At 36.8% G+C, this 16,096-nt stretch overlaps 2 protein-coding genes across 2 annotated transcripts in view; both read right to left on the bottom strand.

Moving 5' to 3' along the window:
- Nucleotides 1–11,153: 11,153 nt before the first annotated feature.
- On the bottom strand, nt 11,154–11,823 carry LOC145909690 (uncharacterized). Its single transcript, XM_082997044.1, has 2 exons — nt 11,591–11,823; nt 11,154–11,336 (listed from the first exon to the last, which is right to left on the bottom strand). Exons 1-2 carry the CDS (start codon nt 11,807–11,809, stop codon nt 11,154–11,156), a joined length of 402 nt encoding a protein of 133 aa, XP_082853170.1. The 5' UTR covers nt 11,810–11,823.
- Nucleotides 11,824–14,804: 2,981 nt separating this feature from the next.
- Nucleotides 14,805–16,096, bottom strand: part of LOC145908154 (putative serine/threonine-protein kinase fhkD) — a 39,671-nt gene continuing 38,379 nt past the window's right edge. Inside the window, exons 2-4 of the mRNA XM_082995352.1 lie at nt 15,296–15,408; nt 15,006–15,144; nt 14,805–14,940 (exon numbers count right to left, since the gene is read on the bottom strand). Coding sequence (XP_082851478.1) covers nt 14,848–14,940; nt 15,006–15,144; nt 15,296–15,387 — 324 coding nt within the window. The 5' untranslated portion in view covers nt 15,388–15,408 and the 3' untranslated portion in view covers nt 14,805–14,847. The remainder of the gene's footprint in view (nt 14,941–15,005; nt 15,145–15,295; nt 15,409–16,096) is intronic.

Raw genomic sequence — 16,096 nt, 5'->3', positions numbered from 1 at the left:
TTTCCTTTCGCTACTGAAAGAAACAAAAAATAATATTAATGACGATCAATTCTAATGTTATTTTCCCGGATCGTAAACACCACTGTAACATTTGTTGTTGTATTAAATTTGACAGATTTTAAAAATATATGAAGGAGACGGTGGTTTTATTATGTTTTGATATTGATGTTAAAACAATATTAAAGCGAACCCTAGACATAAATCTTTCATGCGGAACAGCTTACGTAACATCCTTTTGGGTCAAAACCTTAATTATTCTTTTTTGTTAAAATCTTATTTTGCTCTGCAACTTGTTAATCTCCAACGATATCTTAACAACTACATCAAGACGTGCCAATCTTTTTATACTCAACAAACCGAACGTAAACCAAAAAACTCAATTTCACGCATGTAAAATATTGAGATGTAAAATAGAATTTGTTTGGGATGCGAATACTGGATCATGTGGAACAGGGAATTCTCCGTTTTTCATACTAACATAAGGTATGCTACGTTATACCTTTACTGTAGGTTTACGAAGGAAGCAACACAAACGGTGCCTTGTTAGGAACGTTTACTGGTGATGGAAGCTCAACAGGAATTGTGAAATCAGAAACCGGTTCCATGTATTTGAGTTGTCCCACGTTGCGAGGCCTGTCTTCAAGTTCACAACCTCACTTTTCATTCATTAAAGGTAAGAAATTAAAACCAATAAAGAAGCATGCAGGAAAATTATTTTGACCATCATTAGTTAAATAAAGTTAAGACGTAACGTCATTCATTATTAATCAAATTTTTAACTTAGTTTGTAAGACTCGTTTTGAAAATCACTCGAAGACATTCATTTTTTGGTTTTGATTCGAAAATTACGAACCATTGGGAATTAATATTTTTGCAGCCCTGAGGTTTGAATAAGTTTTATCGGCAAATAATTTTGAAGTTGGTGATAAAAGAAATGTCATTAAAGAAAGACTAAAACTTAAACTCTCGGTAGACTCATCGCAAGGCTTCGATGGATTCAGATAATGCCATGATTTCCATAAATCTAACATGCTTAAACATGCACTGGACACATAAACTTTTGGAAACAAACAAATATTTAATTTTGAAACCAAATTGGTCGAAAAACTTCTACAAAACAAATATCCACACAAAACACAAAATGTGGTGAAATTAAAATTATTTGGTTTATTTGGAGTCAGATTTAAACTGCATTGATGCCACTTTCACCTAAAGTCCGGGCTAGATACGAAAAATATAGAGCTGTGGCTTTCCAGGCGTCCTCCGCCTTTTACGCTGAAATATAGGAACTCTTCGTTCTAAATGTATATAGTGGATGCCTACACATATGCGCGAGCTCACAACGATCCCGACTAGCTTCACATATGTGCAGGTGACCATCACCGTATATCAGTAGTACGTATCACAAACATATATTTATTTGTCGACACCGGGATTCGAACCGGGGATATTCTGCCATCGCACCACGATCAGATTTAAAAATTATGTTTATGATATCATTTTTCACCTAGTTGACACCAAGTGTTTTTCTAATAAGTCATCAATTTCTTGTCCAGTATATTTAAGGCTGCAAAGTTTTTGTTGCTGTAGAATATTAAGGAATCGGATACTGTACAAACTTAATACAACATGCAATTAAAGTAAAAATACAGTATTTTCGTCAAAATTGGAGATTGAATTTAAACTGAAGTTAACGCAAAGTTTGACCAAAGCAATCGATACGACTGCTCGTCGGTTAGCTGCTGCGTGCCGTTAATTACTTGTCGTTTTTGTGGGGTCGCGCAAACTAAATAGTTGGGATTAATCCACTTTTACCCATGAATACCTAGTTTGGTACACAGGGTGTGTCTGCACCTGCATAATCACCACAAAGTCTCTCCGCCTGGCTATTTACCTCACAAGTAACTGATGTTGCACTGATAAGACCAAGCAAGTCGAAACTGTGGCTTTTTCTGCAGCTGTTGTATAAACAAATGGTCTTGCACAGATGATCTTCTATTGAATAAACACAACACAGTATATGCACTATTTCATCAATATGGGACTGTTCAGTTGTAATTTGGGGAAACAATTTCAAAGTTGAATCCATTGTCGTGTTGGGGTCGAATACACTGCACTTGTCCGATTCGACAATCTATTTAACTAAATTTATATAAACTTATCCTAGCATGTGAATCATGGAATGTTGTTTAGTCAGCGAAAATTCTTGTGATTCGGAGTTGAACGTGGACAATCTTCCAACAACTCTTGTTCTTCCAACTTCGAGCAGTGGGAAGTTGTTACAACGCCTAGCTTGTAATTATTCTGTAGCATGTCCAGTGAGATGTAATTTTACAATATCGATTACCGCTGTTCATTCTCACTTTGGGAATACTCGGCGCTACCCGGACGGTTTGTACGTAAGTTACAATTTCTATTTTATGTTTCCTTTTCAAAAGTAAAACAAAACGAAGATTATTTAATATTCTGCTAAATGTTGTTGAATAGATTTTATCCGATGATCCTTCACATCCTGGGGTAATTATTGGCAGGGATCAAACAATAAAACTTCAAGCCCGAAGAATTAATATTCAAATATTCGTTTATTACTCTGACACTCCTCATCCTTCAATTAACATCAACTCAGGTTTGTGTTAAAATCAACTTCGCAAAAATTGTGGAGCAGAAGTAATGAAGTGAATTGAACAAGTTGAGCAACCGATCATACAAAGAAACTGACACACAAACAGATTACATATTTCATCAATGCGGACACTGTGTTGAGTGAAAGTGTCAGTGCGTGGTTGACATTGTGATTAGCCAACGCACTTTTGAAACCAAATAATTTTTATGGACGTTTGCGATCTCTTGCATCGCTTTGCCTCCAATATCATGCGCTCCTTGTGTTTGCGAGCTCTTGCTTTGCTTTTCGATGCAAAACTAAAAAAATGACAGCTGCTTTAATTTTTCAAATTTCGAGTAATTAATGTAAACACAATATTCAGATAGAATTACTGAGAATATCAATTAAGTGAATCTAGTGATAATAAATCATGTTTGTTGACCCAGCAATGATTTTCTCTCAATTTAACACAATTCGAATCGTCAAAGGTGAAATTGGAAAATTATTTTATTTTTAGATTGCAAGATGTATAATGAAATGGAATGCAACACCAATTCTATCAAGTTAAAGTAAGATTTAAAAAAATCAAATTATAATGAGGATATCGCACTGTCATTCAGATGTCGGACATCTACATTTTATTAACTGGTTAAAAATATAAACCAAATGTTAAACTTGTATAATTTTCTGTTTGTTTTAAGCTGTGAAATTAGCGACTCATTATACAAGATCAACTTCGCCAATCTGAAGTTTATCTAAACACCTTTTATTCCAGTGTCACTTCCCATGGGTTGGGAAGATTGGAAGCAAATCGAGAAGATATTTTGTATATTTCAAATCATACAATGACAAGTCTAGATTCTCTGCCTAGAAACTGTAAAGCTGCAGCGACAAATCCTATTTTCCAATTTGGACTGGACGAGTGTCATTCAACTCTTGAGGTACTTATGTTTAGCAAAAAAATATTATCCGATGTACATCTGAATATATTGAAGGTGGTAGTAAATAATCTGGTCCATAATACAGTTAATAGTAACATGGTTATTGCGTACTGAAATTGGGGTAGTTTAAATGAAAGCAACCTACTGACGTAACCTTAGTCAATAGATAAGTTTCATGTTAGATTTGACTTTTCTTATCTACACTCGCTTTGCACGTTAACGACGCCAATTTTGTTAACAGTTTTGAACCAAGATATGAAGCGATCATAACATAAATGACGTCCATTACGCCATAAAATGTTAAAATGATAAGTTGTTTAATTGTGAGTAACCGCATAATGGGTTGCGATTTTCAGGATAGTTTCTCTGAATTACTTTCGTAGAAAACTAAATTCAACTTAAATTTTGTAAAGGAAGAGTTCACAATTATCCTCTACTGAGATAAACCATGTCACCAACCTCAAATTGCACTTTCGACAAATTGCACTTTCGACCAACTGAACAAAGAATTGTCTTTGTGATTATTTATTTAAATAAAATACATTCAATACCTTTTCAAAGAAATCCCAAAGCAACGTAAGCTTCATGTACCAAGTTCGCAATTACAAATTTACCACTCAAGTTGTGAGACGGACATCTTACAATCCAATCTGGGAAATATCGTGCGTTATTCCAGGAATGTTAAACAGAGATATCAAAACTGCTTCTGGAGCAATATCAACTCAACTGTATGTATTGAAATAGGTTTATTTTCTTTGATGAAATTGATGTCCTTTATCGAAACTTAACAGGAAAGAGAGTTTTCTGACTTCACATCGTAGGGTCGGGAATATTACGATCACATTTGAGTTGTTTAGTGACGAGAAAATGAAAAATTCACTCAGATCAAATTCAATCGTCCAAGTTCCAAACTTCGTTTACGCTAAGGTTGATTTGGCAACAAGTGAACAGATCAATATTGTGGTAATCTCTAAACCTAAGCGTATTAATATTCAGCAATAATTTAAAATATAAATGTGTCAGTATGCTGTGCTAGGGCTCCGGTGTACGTGGGCAAGTTGAATAAATGTGGCCTGAAAACAGACGTATACAGTGTTAGCATAGGATAGAAACACTGGATTAAATGAATAAATTTAATGATGAATATCTCGAAGTCAAATTTGGGAATAAATAAACTTTAGTTACGATGACTTTGCTGATCACTAGACTTATTTAATCCAAAACCTGAAACCTATGTCATAAAGTTATTTAAGTGAACTGGATTTTTAGCTTGCCCTAAAGGCGCTTGCTTTGTTTGCGAAATTATTAATCCGGCACTGACAATAAATTGTTTATTTATGATGTATGTTTTCTATTAGACATTCTTTTTTGATAATGAATGCGAGGATTTCTTGTTAAGCCATTGTTTAATTCAAACTCTATTTGTCAGTTAAAATCATGCTGGGTCAGCAACTTGGATTCTGATGAAGGAGGTTTGAAATATGAACTCATCACCGAAAGGTAAAAAGTCGACGAAACAAAACCTTGTAAATACATTCCTGTCAATTATATTCAAGCGAAATTGATTTGAAAACATCAGCATTAAACTTTATATATTTTTAATCCTACAATCTATTTCTCATTTAAATTCTTTGTTTGTTCTAGATCTATTTTATGCCACCAAATTAACACTGGTCTATATAACTTTATTTCATTCCTGCTCAAAATATTTAAAGACATCGCAAATTAACAGAGATTTGTTTGTGTTAAAATATAAAAAGTTTACAGATAAAATCATATAATCGCAGTTGCATAGTCGTCCACGAGATGGAGTCAGAAGATTCAATTGTAATTTTGAGAAACTACCAAACTTCTTTCGGTACCTTTAAATTTCGCTCATTCGTTTGGAACAACGTGTCTGTGAACGAACAATCACTGTACGCTCACTGTTACGTGCAGTTATGCGATAACACCGATGATGACGATTGCCAACAACCGGTGAGGTTTTGTATACGCAGTAACATACTGGCTGCTTTACGTTAAGACAAAACTGATTATGGGATACCTTTTGGGACTAGTTATTATGAAAATACATTTCAGTTCAAGATAATTCTTACTCATATGTGTTTCACAGGATTGCTCACAAAGACGTGAACGGCGATCAGTTGATTCGGATGTAGAAGAGATTTTAACGGTTGGACCATTCTTCGTTTCAGCTCCGGATTTGTGTGGAAAGGTGAGGATGCACAAGTTTAGCTGCCTCGGTATATTGTGATACAAAAATATGAACGAAATCACATTGCGAAACCAGGTCTACAGCATGCCGGTTACTGGTACAAGGAGCTGAGTGTAAACAGGGTAAATCTGCTGGGATCCAAAAATTTGCAGGCTATTTTGCGATGACGTAATAGATTGACACGAAATCACCGCTAATTTAAAAATTAATGTCAAATTTATAATGCAAATGTGGTCTGCCAGTCTTGCAATATTGAATGATACAAAAACAAAATAAACTTTTATCCATTTAATTCAATTCCGCAATCATTCGCAAACCAAATATAGATTTGGTTTCAAGTGGTCTCTTCTTCGGAAATGAATGTTTTTCGTTAATAAGGCAACTACAAAAATTTCTGTATATTGTAGGATAATGGTGGATGTTCAGATTTCTGTAACGATGATCTTGGAGTTGTTCAATGTTTCTGTTTTAAAGGCCGCCTTCTCGGGAAGGACGAAAAAACTTGCGTTGGTGAGAACAAAGCTTAGTTATTTATTTACATATACTTTTAAAGTCTAGTTATAATCATTCATGATCCGCTAACAAAACAACTTTTGACACTGGTGAACATTTTACGTTTTAATTATATGTGCATGTTGATGTTCAGCATATTTACATAATTTTTACTTACTTTAGTATATGTTTGTATGCAGAGGTGGAAGGAGCGTTGAAAATTGAAGGTTTACAGGATATGAATGGTGTTTACATATCTGTTGGATTTATCGTTCTTCTGCTTGTTATTGTGTTGGGGATGATTGCTTGGTTCATAAGAGGAAGATGTAACGAGAGAACTGATCGTAGATCGTTGCAGTCAAAGACATACATGTACATCCCTGCCAAATAACTGATCGTTTGCTGCCAAGTTGTATTTGTATTAAACGCGTGCATGAATACTTGACTAACTGAGTTTGTGAAACACTTTGTAAATACAAGCCATCATATGTATGTAGAGTTTTGATTTTTGTATTCAAACAGAATGAGGAAATCTGAGATAGTGACACACATGAGATCTGTACTTCATTATTCATGTTGAGATGTAATTTTGTGAATGGATCTGTCGTATTTCAAGATGATTAAGTCTCAAACAACCTTAATTAAAGTTTGCATGCTTCTGTGTACCCAATTAAGAACAATGGTAATGAAACGGAAATCTTTGCAAATCAAAGAACAAAAGAAAATAATGACTTGCTCGTGATCATCCAAAAATGGTTTGTTCTTATGCTGACATCAGAGCTGTTACAATTTATGCAATGATTTTTATTATTTACCTGTGGTCAAAAAAAGATTACCACTTGCATTGAGTGAAACAAAAACAAAACACCAGCATGGGTTAAGTGCAACCGAAAGCCCTTTTTTGGAAATATCTGTACAGTCAAGTCCTAAAGCGCATGCTCTGAATTATTCTTGCAGACGGTTGCTCCTACAGAAGATAACAGCCCTGAAATTTGAAAAATATCGCGCTGAAAATTGTTTCTGTGGTATGTTAAACTTTAAGGTCTTTTCTCACATAAAGTTTGCTTGTCACCTGTGACGACAACGTTTTTGGGCGTTCAGCTCCTTCTTGATACAAATCGTAAAACAGCAGATGTCGGAAGTCAGGTCCTTCATGGAACAACATATCTGTGTCCCGTTCATATGAGAACCAAATTCGAAAATCCAAAAAAGTGGATGGCATTAGATTTTTTCGAATAAGGATTTGATACTTTTTTTTTTAATAACTGGATTACAGCTAACACTTCGACAAGCTACAACTGTGTCATGCGTTCGACCCGACGTCAATGGCAGGCTTTAAAACCACAAACTACACCAAACCAACTGCTCAGGATAACTTGTCCGCAGCAAGTACATCGAAATCCACATTCCCTCGTAAAGAGTCAGTGGACATGGCACTGCGCCTGCGCAAACTTATTTGGGCCACGATTTTCCCCAACTTCCTACGACTGTCGCCTAAAGAACTACATCTGCAGATCAAGGCAGCGATTGTTTACAGAAGAGGACAAACTATTGTACAGCAACTGTGCAACTACAAACACATAGCTCATCAAACCTAGCATTAGGGAGTGGCCAATCAGCCCCGTATGGTCATTTTGCGCTATGTGTCCATCATGGTAAATATGAGTCAATGGTAGAAGTATCCACCGTTCTGTGCACCCCGTCGGTACAATCAAATTGCGCCAGCGATTAACATATAGTGACTACGGCATTGACGTGGCGCCATGCAAAGAATGCGGGCCTCAGAATGCGGGGCTCAAAATGTTGGGCAGACCAAAATCCATTTTTCCACCCGCTAACACGCACAGATCGACGTGGAACAATCTTCAATGCCTATTAAACAATGACGCCACAGCACTAGGCAACCATTTCAGGAAAAATCACATTTACATTTTCCGTCAAAAACCCTCGCCACAACGTTGTTATAGTGTGACTTTCGTGCAGAAACCTTGGATATATGTGAGGACCTGTGGCTGCACAGGACACGGGCGCAGATCAACGAGCAGAGCATAGTTAAGGCCCGTTAACACACGAACACAGTTTGGCACGGCACAGCACAGTCTGGCACACACGGTGTTTACACTACTGGAATAATCGAGCACGACAAGTGCAAGTGACAAGTTACGTTGATAATTTTTTAAGGATGTCACCTTGCATTTCTCTGCCTCGCCAGCGATATTATAAGTACAAATTGAAGTTGTTTCTATTGGCCGTAGATATTTATGAACAAAGGGCATGTACTGTTTTACATAGTTAAGACATGTCCTGTTTTACATAATTTTTTACGACGCAAGGTAACACTACAGTTTATTGAACCAAACACCACAGATTATGAAAACAAAGATGGTATAATTGAACCAGGACAATGGTTTTCCACAGCAGCATCCCGCTGAGACGCCATTCCACATACCGCTTTGTAATGCAGCTACGGCACCATTTCATACGCTCAAAACAATCGCTCACATGTCAAACGCGGTCACATCACACAACCACAACTAAAACAATATATGTCCTCTACTTTTAGGCAGTCGCGCTGCACTTTCACATCAATGTGTGCCGAAATGTGCCCAACTGTGCCCGAATTTATGCTCATCGAGCAAAAGCGAGCACATCCTAGCACAGACCGGCACATCCCAGCACAGCACAGCTCAGCACGCGCGCACAATAAAACAAACACGGAATCGTCTGTAGTCTAAAAGGGCCTTTACACCTGCATGCAAATAAAATGTGTTTGGTTCTGTACTTATATATTTGCATTGCGCCCTGTGACTGTTTTTGCTTGCTTTTGTTTGTGGCGTGTTATTTCCACATAATTGTGTGGTGCTATCTACGCACAAGATACTTTTTGTTTGTTTTTCTTCTAATCATTTCGTTGCTTTTCCTTGGCGTGTCGTGGTGTGGTGTAAGTGCATATTTCGCCTTTGCCATAGAGTTTTGCTTCGGATTTATTTACTTTTTTTTATATTTTTTCATTGGCAGTCAGATTTTACTTATTTACATATCTAGTTTTTAATTAGTTTAGTGATAACGTTTCCATGCTTGCTGGACCTGTGTTTGAACTTAGTTTTTTACTTTGCTTCTGTGTTTTGCATTCCACAGAAACTGATGATGCCCTTTACAGGGCAAAATATATTTTTCTGTTTTCAAAAATCTTTAGAGCTGTCTGTCAGATTGATTTTTTCAGTTTACACTCAGCAACTATACATATGGTAATCGACAGCCTGCCAGGGTGGCTTGGTTTACTGATCAAGTAAAGTTTAAACTTCTGATTTTTCATAAGATAAGCAAAGTGGAGCCAATAATCTGAATTGTGTAAGCTGCAGACAGATGGCCACTGTTTCGACCTAAAAGGTCTCATCAGTGCAGTTGGTGCCCAACGGATGACGATGATTGTATAGTCACCACAAAGTGGAAGTCTTTGCTTGGCCGTTTGGTCAGCAAAGTCGTCTGAAAGTCACACCAGCTGCACCGATGAGACCTTCGAAACAGTGGCTGCACTGATAGGTCGAAACAGTGGCCATCTGTCTGCAGCTTGCACATTACTGATTTTTCATCTGCATGAACAGACATTTGCATTTTTTTATCAGTATTACATCGTCGTGGACTACGAGAACCGAATAAATAATTAGTCCCAAGGTTCGCGTAATGCTGATCGTCGACCAATGTTGTATCTCCCTGGTTTCAAACAATGGTGGTTGTATAATGCTCTTGACAAAGAACGTTCAAAACATGTTGATGCCAAACGCAATATTTGCGAGTAACTTTGTTTATTTAACCTTACAATTTACTGAAATTCGGTATGTGAAAGTAAACGCTAAACTAAAAAGCACAAGCAACGATCTTATAATTACTAAGCTGAAATATTGCTATGTCATCACCAATTCAAAGCACGTAATCGTGTTGCAGTCAGCTAATGTCTTACACGCATTTGTTTAACCAAATTTGCTTTATAATTTGCTATTTCTTTTTTTCGTTCACACATTTGAAGCCGTTTCAAATTCTTGCCCCTTGTTATTATCAGTGTAGTTTACACTTGTGGATGGAGATTACATTCAAGTTGATTTACATTTACCTGTTTTGTATCAAACTTTGCCGGATCAAGAACCGCTGCATATCGAAGTGCTATATTTGCGTCATCTTACACCACCACATTAAACGACAAAGCAACTACTTCTAGGAATGTGTGTTTTATTCACATCCGCTTGAACATATTTCCACATAATATCTACAATTTTATTCTTGCTGAGTGCCAATTGCAGGACCAGGACAGGCAAGGTTAATTTTAATCCTTTTCACACAAGCAGTTTACGTGGCAACCGATAGAAACATAATCGAATAACCAAGCACCAGACTGCAATCACAGGCAGCCCAGGCGAGAGGAAACAATTTACGCTATAACATGAGACTAGCACTTTATTAACAGTCCACATGGGAAACAGGGTTTACTTAACACACATGTGCAAATTGAACAACTCCGGGATTTTCTTCGTGTTGGTGATGTGGTAATTTGACCTTTTTGCACTAATTTTAACTTCCTGTTAACCGAGTCCGTGACGTATTTTAACGTGGCCATCACGTAGGATCATCAAAGTTGCTCGAGGCTGAATAGTATAAGGGGCAAAGCTGTTAAAAGGTTATTAAAAGTGCATTAGAAACTTGAATCTTACAAACGACTGCAACTAAATGTACAATAAACACACATATGTGCAGGCAACAATTTGACAATTCTCAAAACTCTCGTATATGAAATACCACATCCTATTAAAATGCTTTAAATTTAACTTGTACACAATTCAAAAGCAAACAAGTACAAGTCAATAGGTATAAGTCTACCTTTGTGCAACAATTTCCAAATGTTAAATAACTATGCGTAATATTTTTTTCTGTTAAGCAGTTTACTGTCTTCACGGAAGAACTCGTAGCAGTGAATGAGCAAGTGCGGCAAGTTGGCCAGAAATCGCCCCAAAAACTTGTTCCAGTTTTCCCGTCCTGGTGTTAAACCGAAGTAACTCATTTCCTCTTTTGGCAGCTGAGCGGCATGGGTCGCCTGACATTGTAAATTAACATTAGGACATGTGACAATTCACATAAAAACATTAAGCTTCAATCATTATGTGTTGGTATTGTCCAAAATATTTACTACGTAACACGTCGTCAGGTACGTTGTAGTGTGTAATGGACAAGGGGAAACTTATTTTTTGTAATTGTTCATCGGCGTTGTTGTTTTTTGTGCAAACACAATTGCATTTCATTTGATTTGCACTCTGTTAAATGGATTTTATGTTAATAAAAACAAATTACCTTGTTTCTCATCTCGCGAATAATGTGTTGAATTCCATTGCATTCGAGACGATTAAACCTTGGGGTGGCGCCAGTTAAGTTAAACTTTTTGTACTCTTTTTTTCCACTATATTGTGAATCAGACAAATAAGCTTCATTGAACATGTTGAACTTTTCTCTGTCAATGTAGTCGTCAATTTCCAAAACACGTCTTATGTCCTGCCAGAAAGAAAAACACATGGGTTTAGCCAGTAGTTCTCATTCTTCAGATCCCCTTTTGATGACGTCAGAGTGGTCGCGAACCCTATGCGTTTTTTTTTATTTTGCTCGTGCTGAAATTTAAATATAATTTTTACGTCACGATGCGCTCTTGTTTGCGATAAATCAGGGCTGCAACTTGCTTCTGTAACTTTGCATGTTTTCGGGCATATTATGAAATGCGCAAACATTTCCAAAATATGGGTTTATCAACGATATGGCGTGAGTATTTAGAGGTTGCTGCGGACCTTTTGACAACACTACACAAATCCTCTGTTAAAAACCATTGGGTTAAGCAACTGCAACCATCTTATAATTACCAAGCTAAATTATAAAGTAAATCCTATTTCCCATATGAACGGTTAAATGCTAGTTCATGTGACAGCGTAAATTGTTTCCTCTTCTCTTTACTGCCTGCGTTGCAGTCGATCACTCTAGTCTACTACTATGTCGCTTGACAAGTGCACGATTTGCCTGTCTCGGTCCACCGTAAGGACCAGGGTGGGACATTCTATTCTATACTTTATCGGTTGCCACGTAAACTGCTTATGTGGAAAGGAATTCAGAAGTTAACGTTCCCTGCCTCGTTCCAGGACCGGGCATAATTAAAGAAAAGACTATGACTTGTTTAGTGGTACGTTGCAACCGCCTTAAACCAAAAGTATTCTATACTCTATCGGTTGCCACGTAAACTACTTATGTGAAAAGGATTGAAGTTCACCAAGGAACTCTATGCCTAAACTAAACGCTACCTACTGCAACATACATTGAACAACCGAGTGGCCACGTAACGTGCCATGCAGCGCATCACCTTTCGCCACCACCTTTCACGACAAGGCGTGATTTTCCTCAAGCAAATTAGCTTTACATTAACGGTAACCTGTCGGGTTTTACCGGTCTCCTTTTTACTTGTCAATTTGTCTTGAAATTTATGATGATTTGATATTCATTATCATGACAAAATAACTTGTTTTTATCCAAATTGTAATGTGCGCTTTTTTGTATCCTGTTATATGTAGCCGTCTAAACCTTCTACTATATGTAACCACAATCGCCCAATGTATTTTCCAATGACATATTTAAAATCAAATTTTATTTATTAGGTTAATCTGTTACCCCTTTTAACGAATGCTTAAAACGAATTCATACAAAGACAGAACTGACCTCAAAAAATTCCACTTTTCGTTTGTCTTCCCAAAATGTTGTATGAATTTCCACAATATGAATGTTTGGCCGGCATCTAGGTTCATCGGCAACTATTCTTTTCAGCAGGTCACGGGTAGTTACTTTTTGTTCCCTCGTCAGCAATGCAGAGTGTTCCAAACCATGGAATTCTGGCGCTTTTCTGCTTTGAAAATTGATTGGTTGTCTTGTTTCCCTTTGAAACAAGGATCCTCCAATAGTAAGAACGTAGTAAATGTATTCACCGAGAGAAAGTATATCCTGCTGGCTTCCTATCTGAAAAACAATGTGATACAGTTTACGTGTTCTTTGCAAAATATGTTCTACTTACCATCAAACTGGAATTCTGTCTACTGAAATCAAAGTCAGTTACTTTTTCGACAACTTTTCCATCGTTTTTTTTCTTGAGAAGAAAATTTTCAGGTTTAATTTCGCCGTGAACTGAACATAAAACAAGCAAATAAGCTGAGAAATCGTCTGCGTGGCCGACTGTGTACAAACCTATGCCAGTTTCATGTAAATACTTTACACCAGTAACGGACTGACGCAATACGTCGAGTGGTCCAATATCAAAATATTCCAAGAAACTTATCAATTGGATTACTAGAATCACCCTTCATGTTGGCAACCCACTGAAAAGACATAAAAACCATGAAAACAACAGCAAAATTATAATTTATTTTTATGTCAACAAGTTTTCATGAAAAAATAAAAACGACTACAGCTTAAAAGTGCATATGACACGGAAAAATAAAACATGTTAATAATCAAACTAAGAGATGTTCATAACTTTAGAACATTTTTGGCAAAAAAAGTAGCTTGATACGACGACTGGTTTCTGAGATACAGCTGATCAAAGTCGCACTTTTGCCGCTGCGAACGAAATCGTGCGAAAGCGAGATATTGTTGCGTGACGTCATAGAAGGCGCTTCGGTCGTGCGCGAGTGCTGGCAGCAACCCTTATGCGTAGGAATGGAAAATATTGTAAAACCGGTTTAAGCATAATATTGCATTAAACAGGGGACAAAAAGGAAACAAGTGAAATAAACGGATTTTGATGTTAATTTAAGCTGAAGACAGATGGCCGCTGTTCGACCTATTATGTCCTATTTAGTTGTGTAATAATAAAACAGTTACTGGGACAGGGTGTTCTTGTTGTTACAGCATTTATGATCGCTAACGTGATACATGAACTTTTGAAAACACGACAGAGACAATCCGTTAGTTTAGCATTGTCGTTTTGTCCACTCACAGTTATGTCGTTTCTGCTATACCCTATGGTCTTCCGCTAATTAGAGACAAATAAGCCTTTGATTCGTGACGTCACAATGACAAATTTTTGTGTGATGCAAAACCCTGTCCTGACCTTCACGGTAACGTAATCTGTGGATTCTCCCATGTTTGAAACTATTCGCAAAGTTGTCATGGCCGTGTCATATGCACTTTAATATACAATACAGAAATTAACGATATGTAGAAATACTTGAGAAACATCTCCGCTGCAGAGTTCCATGATAAAGCAGCTGAATTGTTTTTCCTACCAACAAAAAGACACAAGCACTAATATTTTTCATTTAGGGGATTCACTGTTTAGTGTCCAACCCCACTGTATTGGAAAAACACTACAAGTAAAAGTCACATTAAGTCGACAATTTTATGCTACTTTCTATTAAGTGATTTTAGAATTTTTGTTTATTTTTTTATATTGATATTTCCTTCACCTCTGCGGTGGCGAAATTAAACGTTGTTAATGACGTGTTGTAACATGTTTATGTTATTTTGGATCATCAAAGTTGCACAAGGATAAACAATATAAGGTAAAGCTGTCAAAGTGATGCTTAATATACAATACACAAATTAACGGTATACAAAAGTACTTGAGAAGCATATCCGCTGCAGAGATCCAGAAAGGAGTAATTGTATTCATTTCCCTAACAACAAAAATACACTGACATTCACTGATTTTTTCTCAGTTAAAATAAGTTTCTAAATGCACCTGAAAGTAATCGTAAAATCTGATCACATTTTCGCAGTCGATTTTGTCAAGAATCTCCCTTTCATTTTCCCTCTCTCCGTAATATCCCGGGCCGACAAATTTTGCAGCAAAAATGTGATTATCTTCTTTTCTCCGACATCTGAAACAATCAAAAATTTTACGAAAAATCTATCCTGTAAATATAAGCGATACATTTAAATATTGCACCATATTACTTTATTTTTCCGTGTAGTATTAAATACTGATGATAAATATATCCGACAATTTTTTAAGCAACATTTGCAACTTACATGCGGACTTGTACGCCATCGTTTTCGGCTATTACACCACCTTTGTCAAAACTATACTTCGACATGCTGCAACTTTCGTTGGTTTGTCCCATTGTATGAATTAAGCAAAACACCTTCAAAAGCAAGTAATATTTATGCAGATATACGAAGAATAAAACAACATTACCAAATGTTGTCTTGCTACAAGGTAAGGTTTGATTCTTTTAGTTCATGTTCAAATGAGGGTAACGGCTATTGTAAAAGGTCGGTGTTTAAACCAATGAGCTTTTCGACAATATCCTAATTTACCTCTGAGTCTTAACCAACAATAAATATATTGAACCAAACACACCTAACCGTAGGCAAGTATGCACAACTACGTTCAAGAATATTCATAATCCTCAAATGTGAAAAGGCTTCTAAGGCCGTTAAAAATATTCCTCGCTGACATTTTTTGATTCCCGGGTCCTAATGTCGTGGCGAGAACCTTTTTTTGGAGATGACATGAAATTACAGGTCGCAATTCTTGAGTTTGAAGGGAAACAATGGAGTTCATTCCCACATATTTTTATCTAGAGTGGTAATGGCCCCTGGCTCACCGCAATTATTACACACTTTCTTTCGTGGGGCCTGACAAATCCACACAATAAATATTGGCTATATCCACAAATCTTTTCATCTCCGGTTATAAAGCTGTTTTTTTCTACAGGTTTTTGGTAGATTGGTTAACAAAGCGGTCAAAGGAACTTCGTCATAAGCACGCCTACTGAGGCAGTTTTTACGTTTTAGTCGAGCGTGAATTTTGATAATGTTTGCAGCACC

This window comes from Ascidia mentula, chromosome 7 (assembly GCF_947561715.1).
Source record: "Ascidia mentula chromosome 7, kaAscMent1.1, whole genome shotgun sequence".
NCBI lineage: Eukaryota > Metazoa > Chordata > Ascidiacea > Phlebobranchia > Ascidiidae > Ascidia > Ascidia mentula.
Note: the sequence above shows the minus strand (reverse complement) of the source record. Positions and strands in the feature narration are given on the sequence as shown.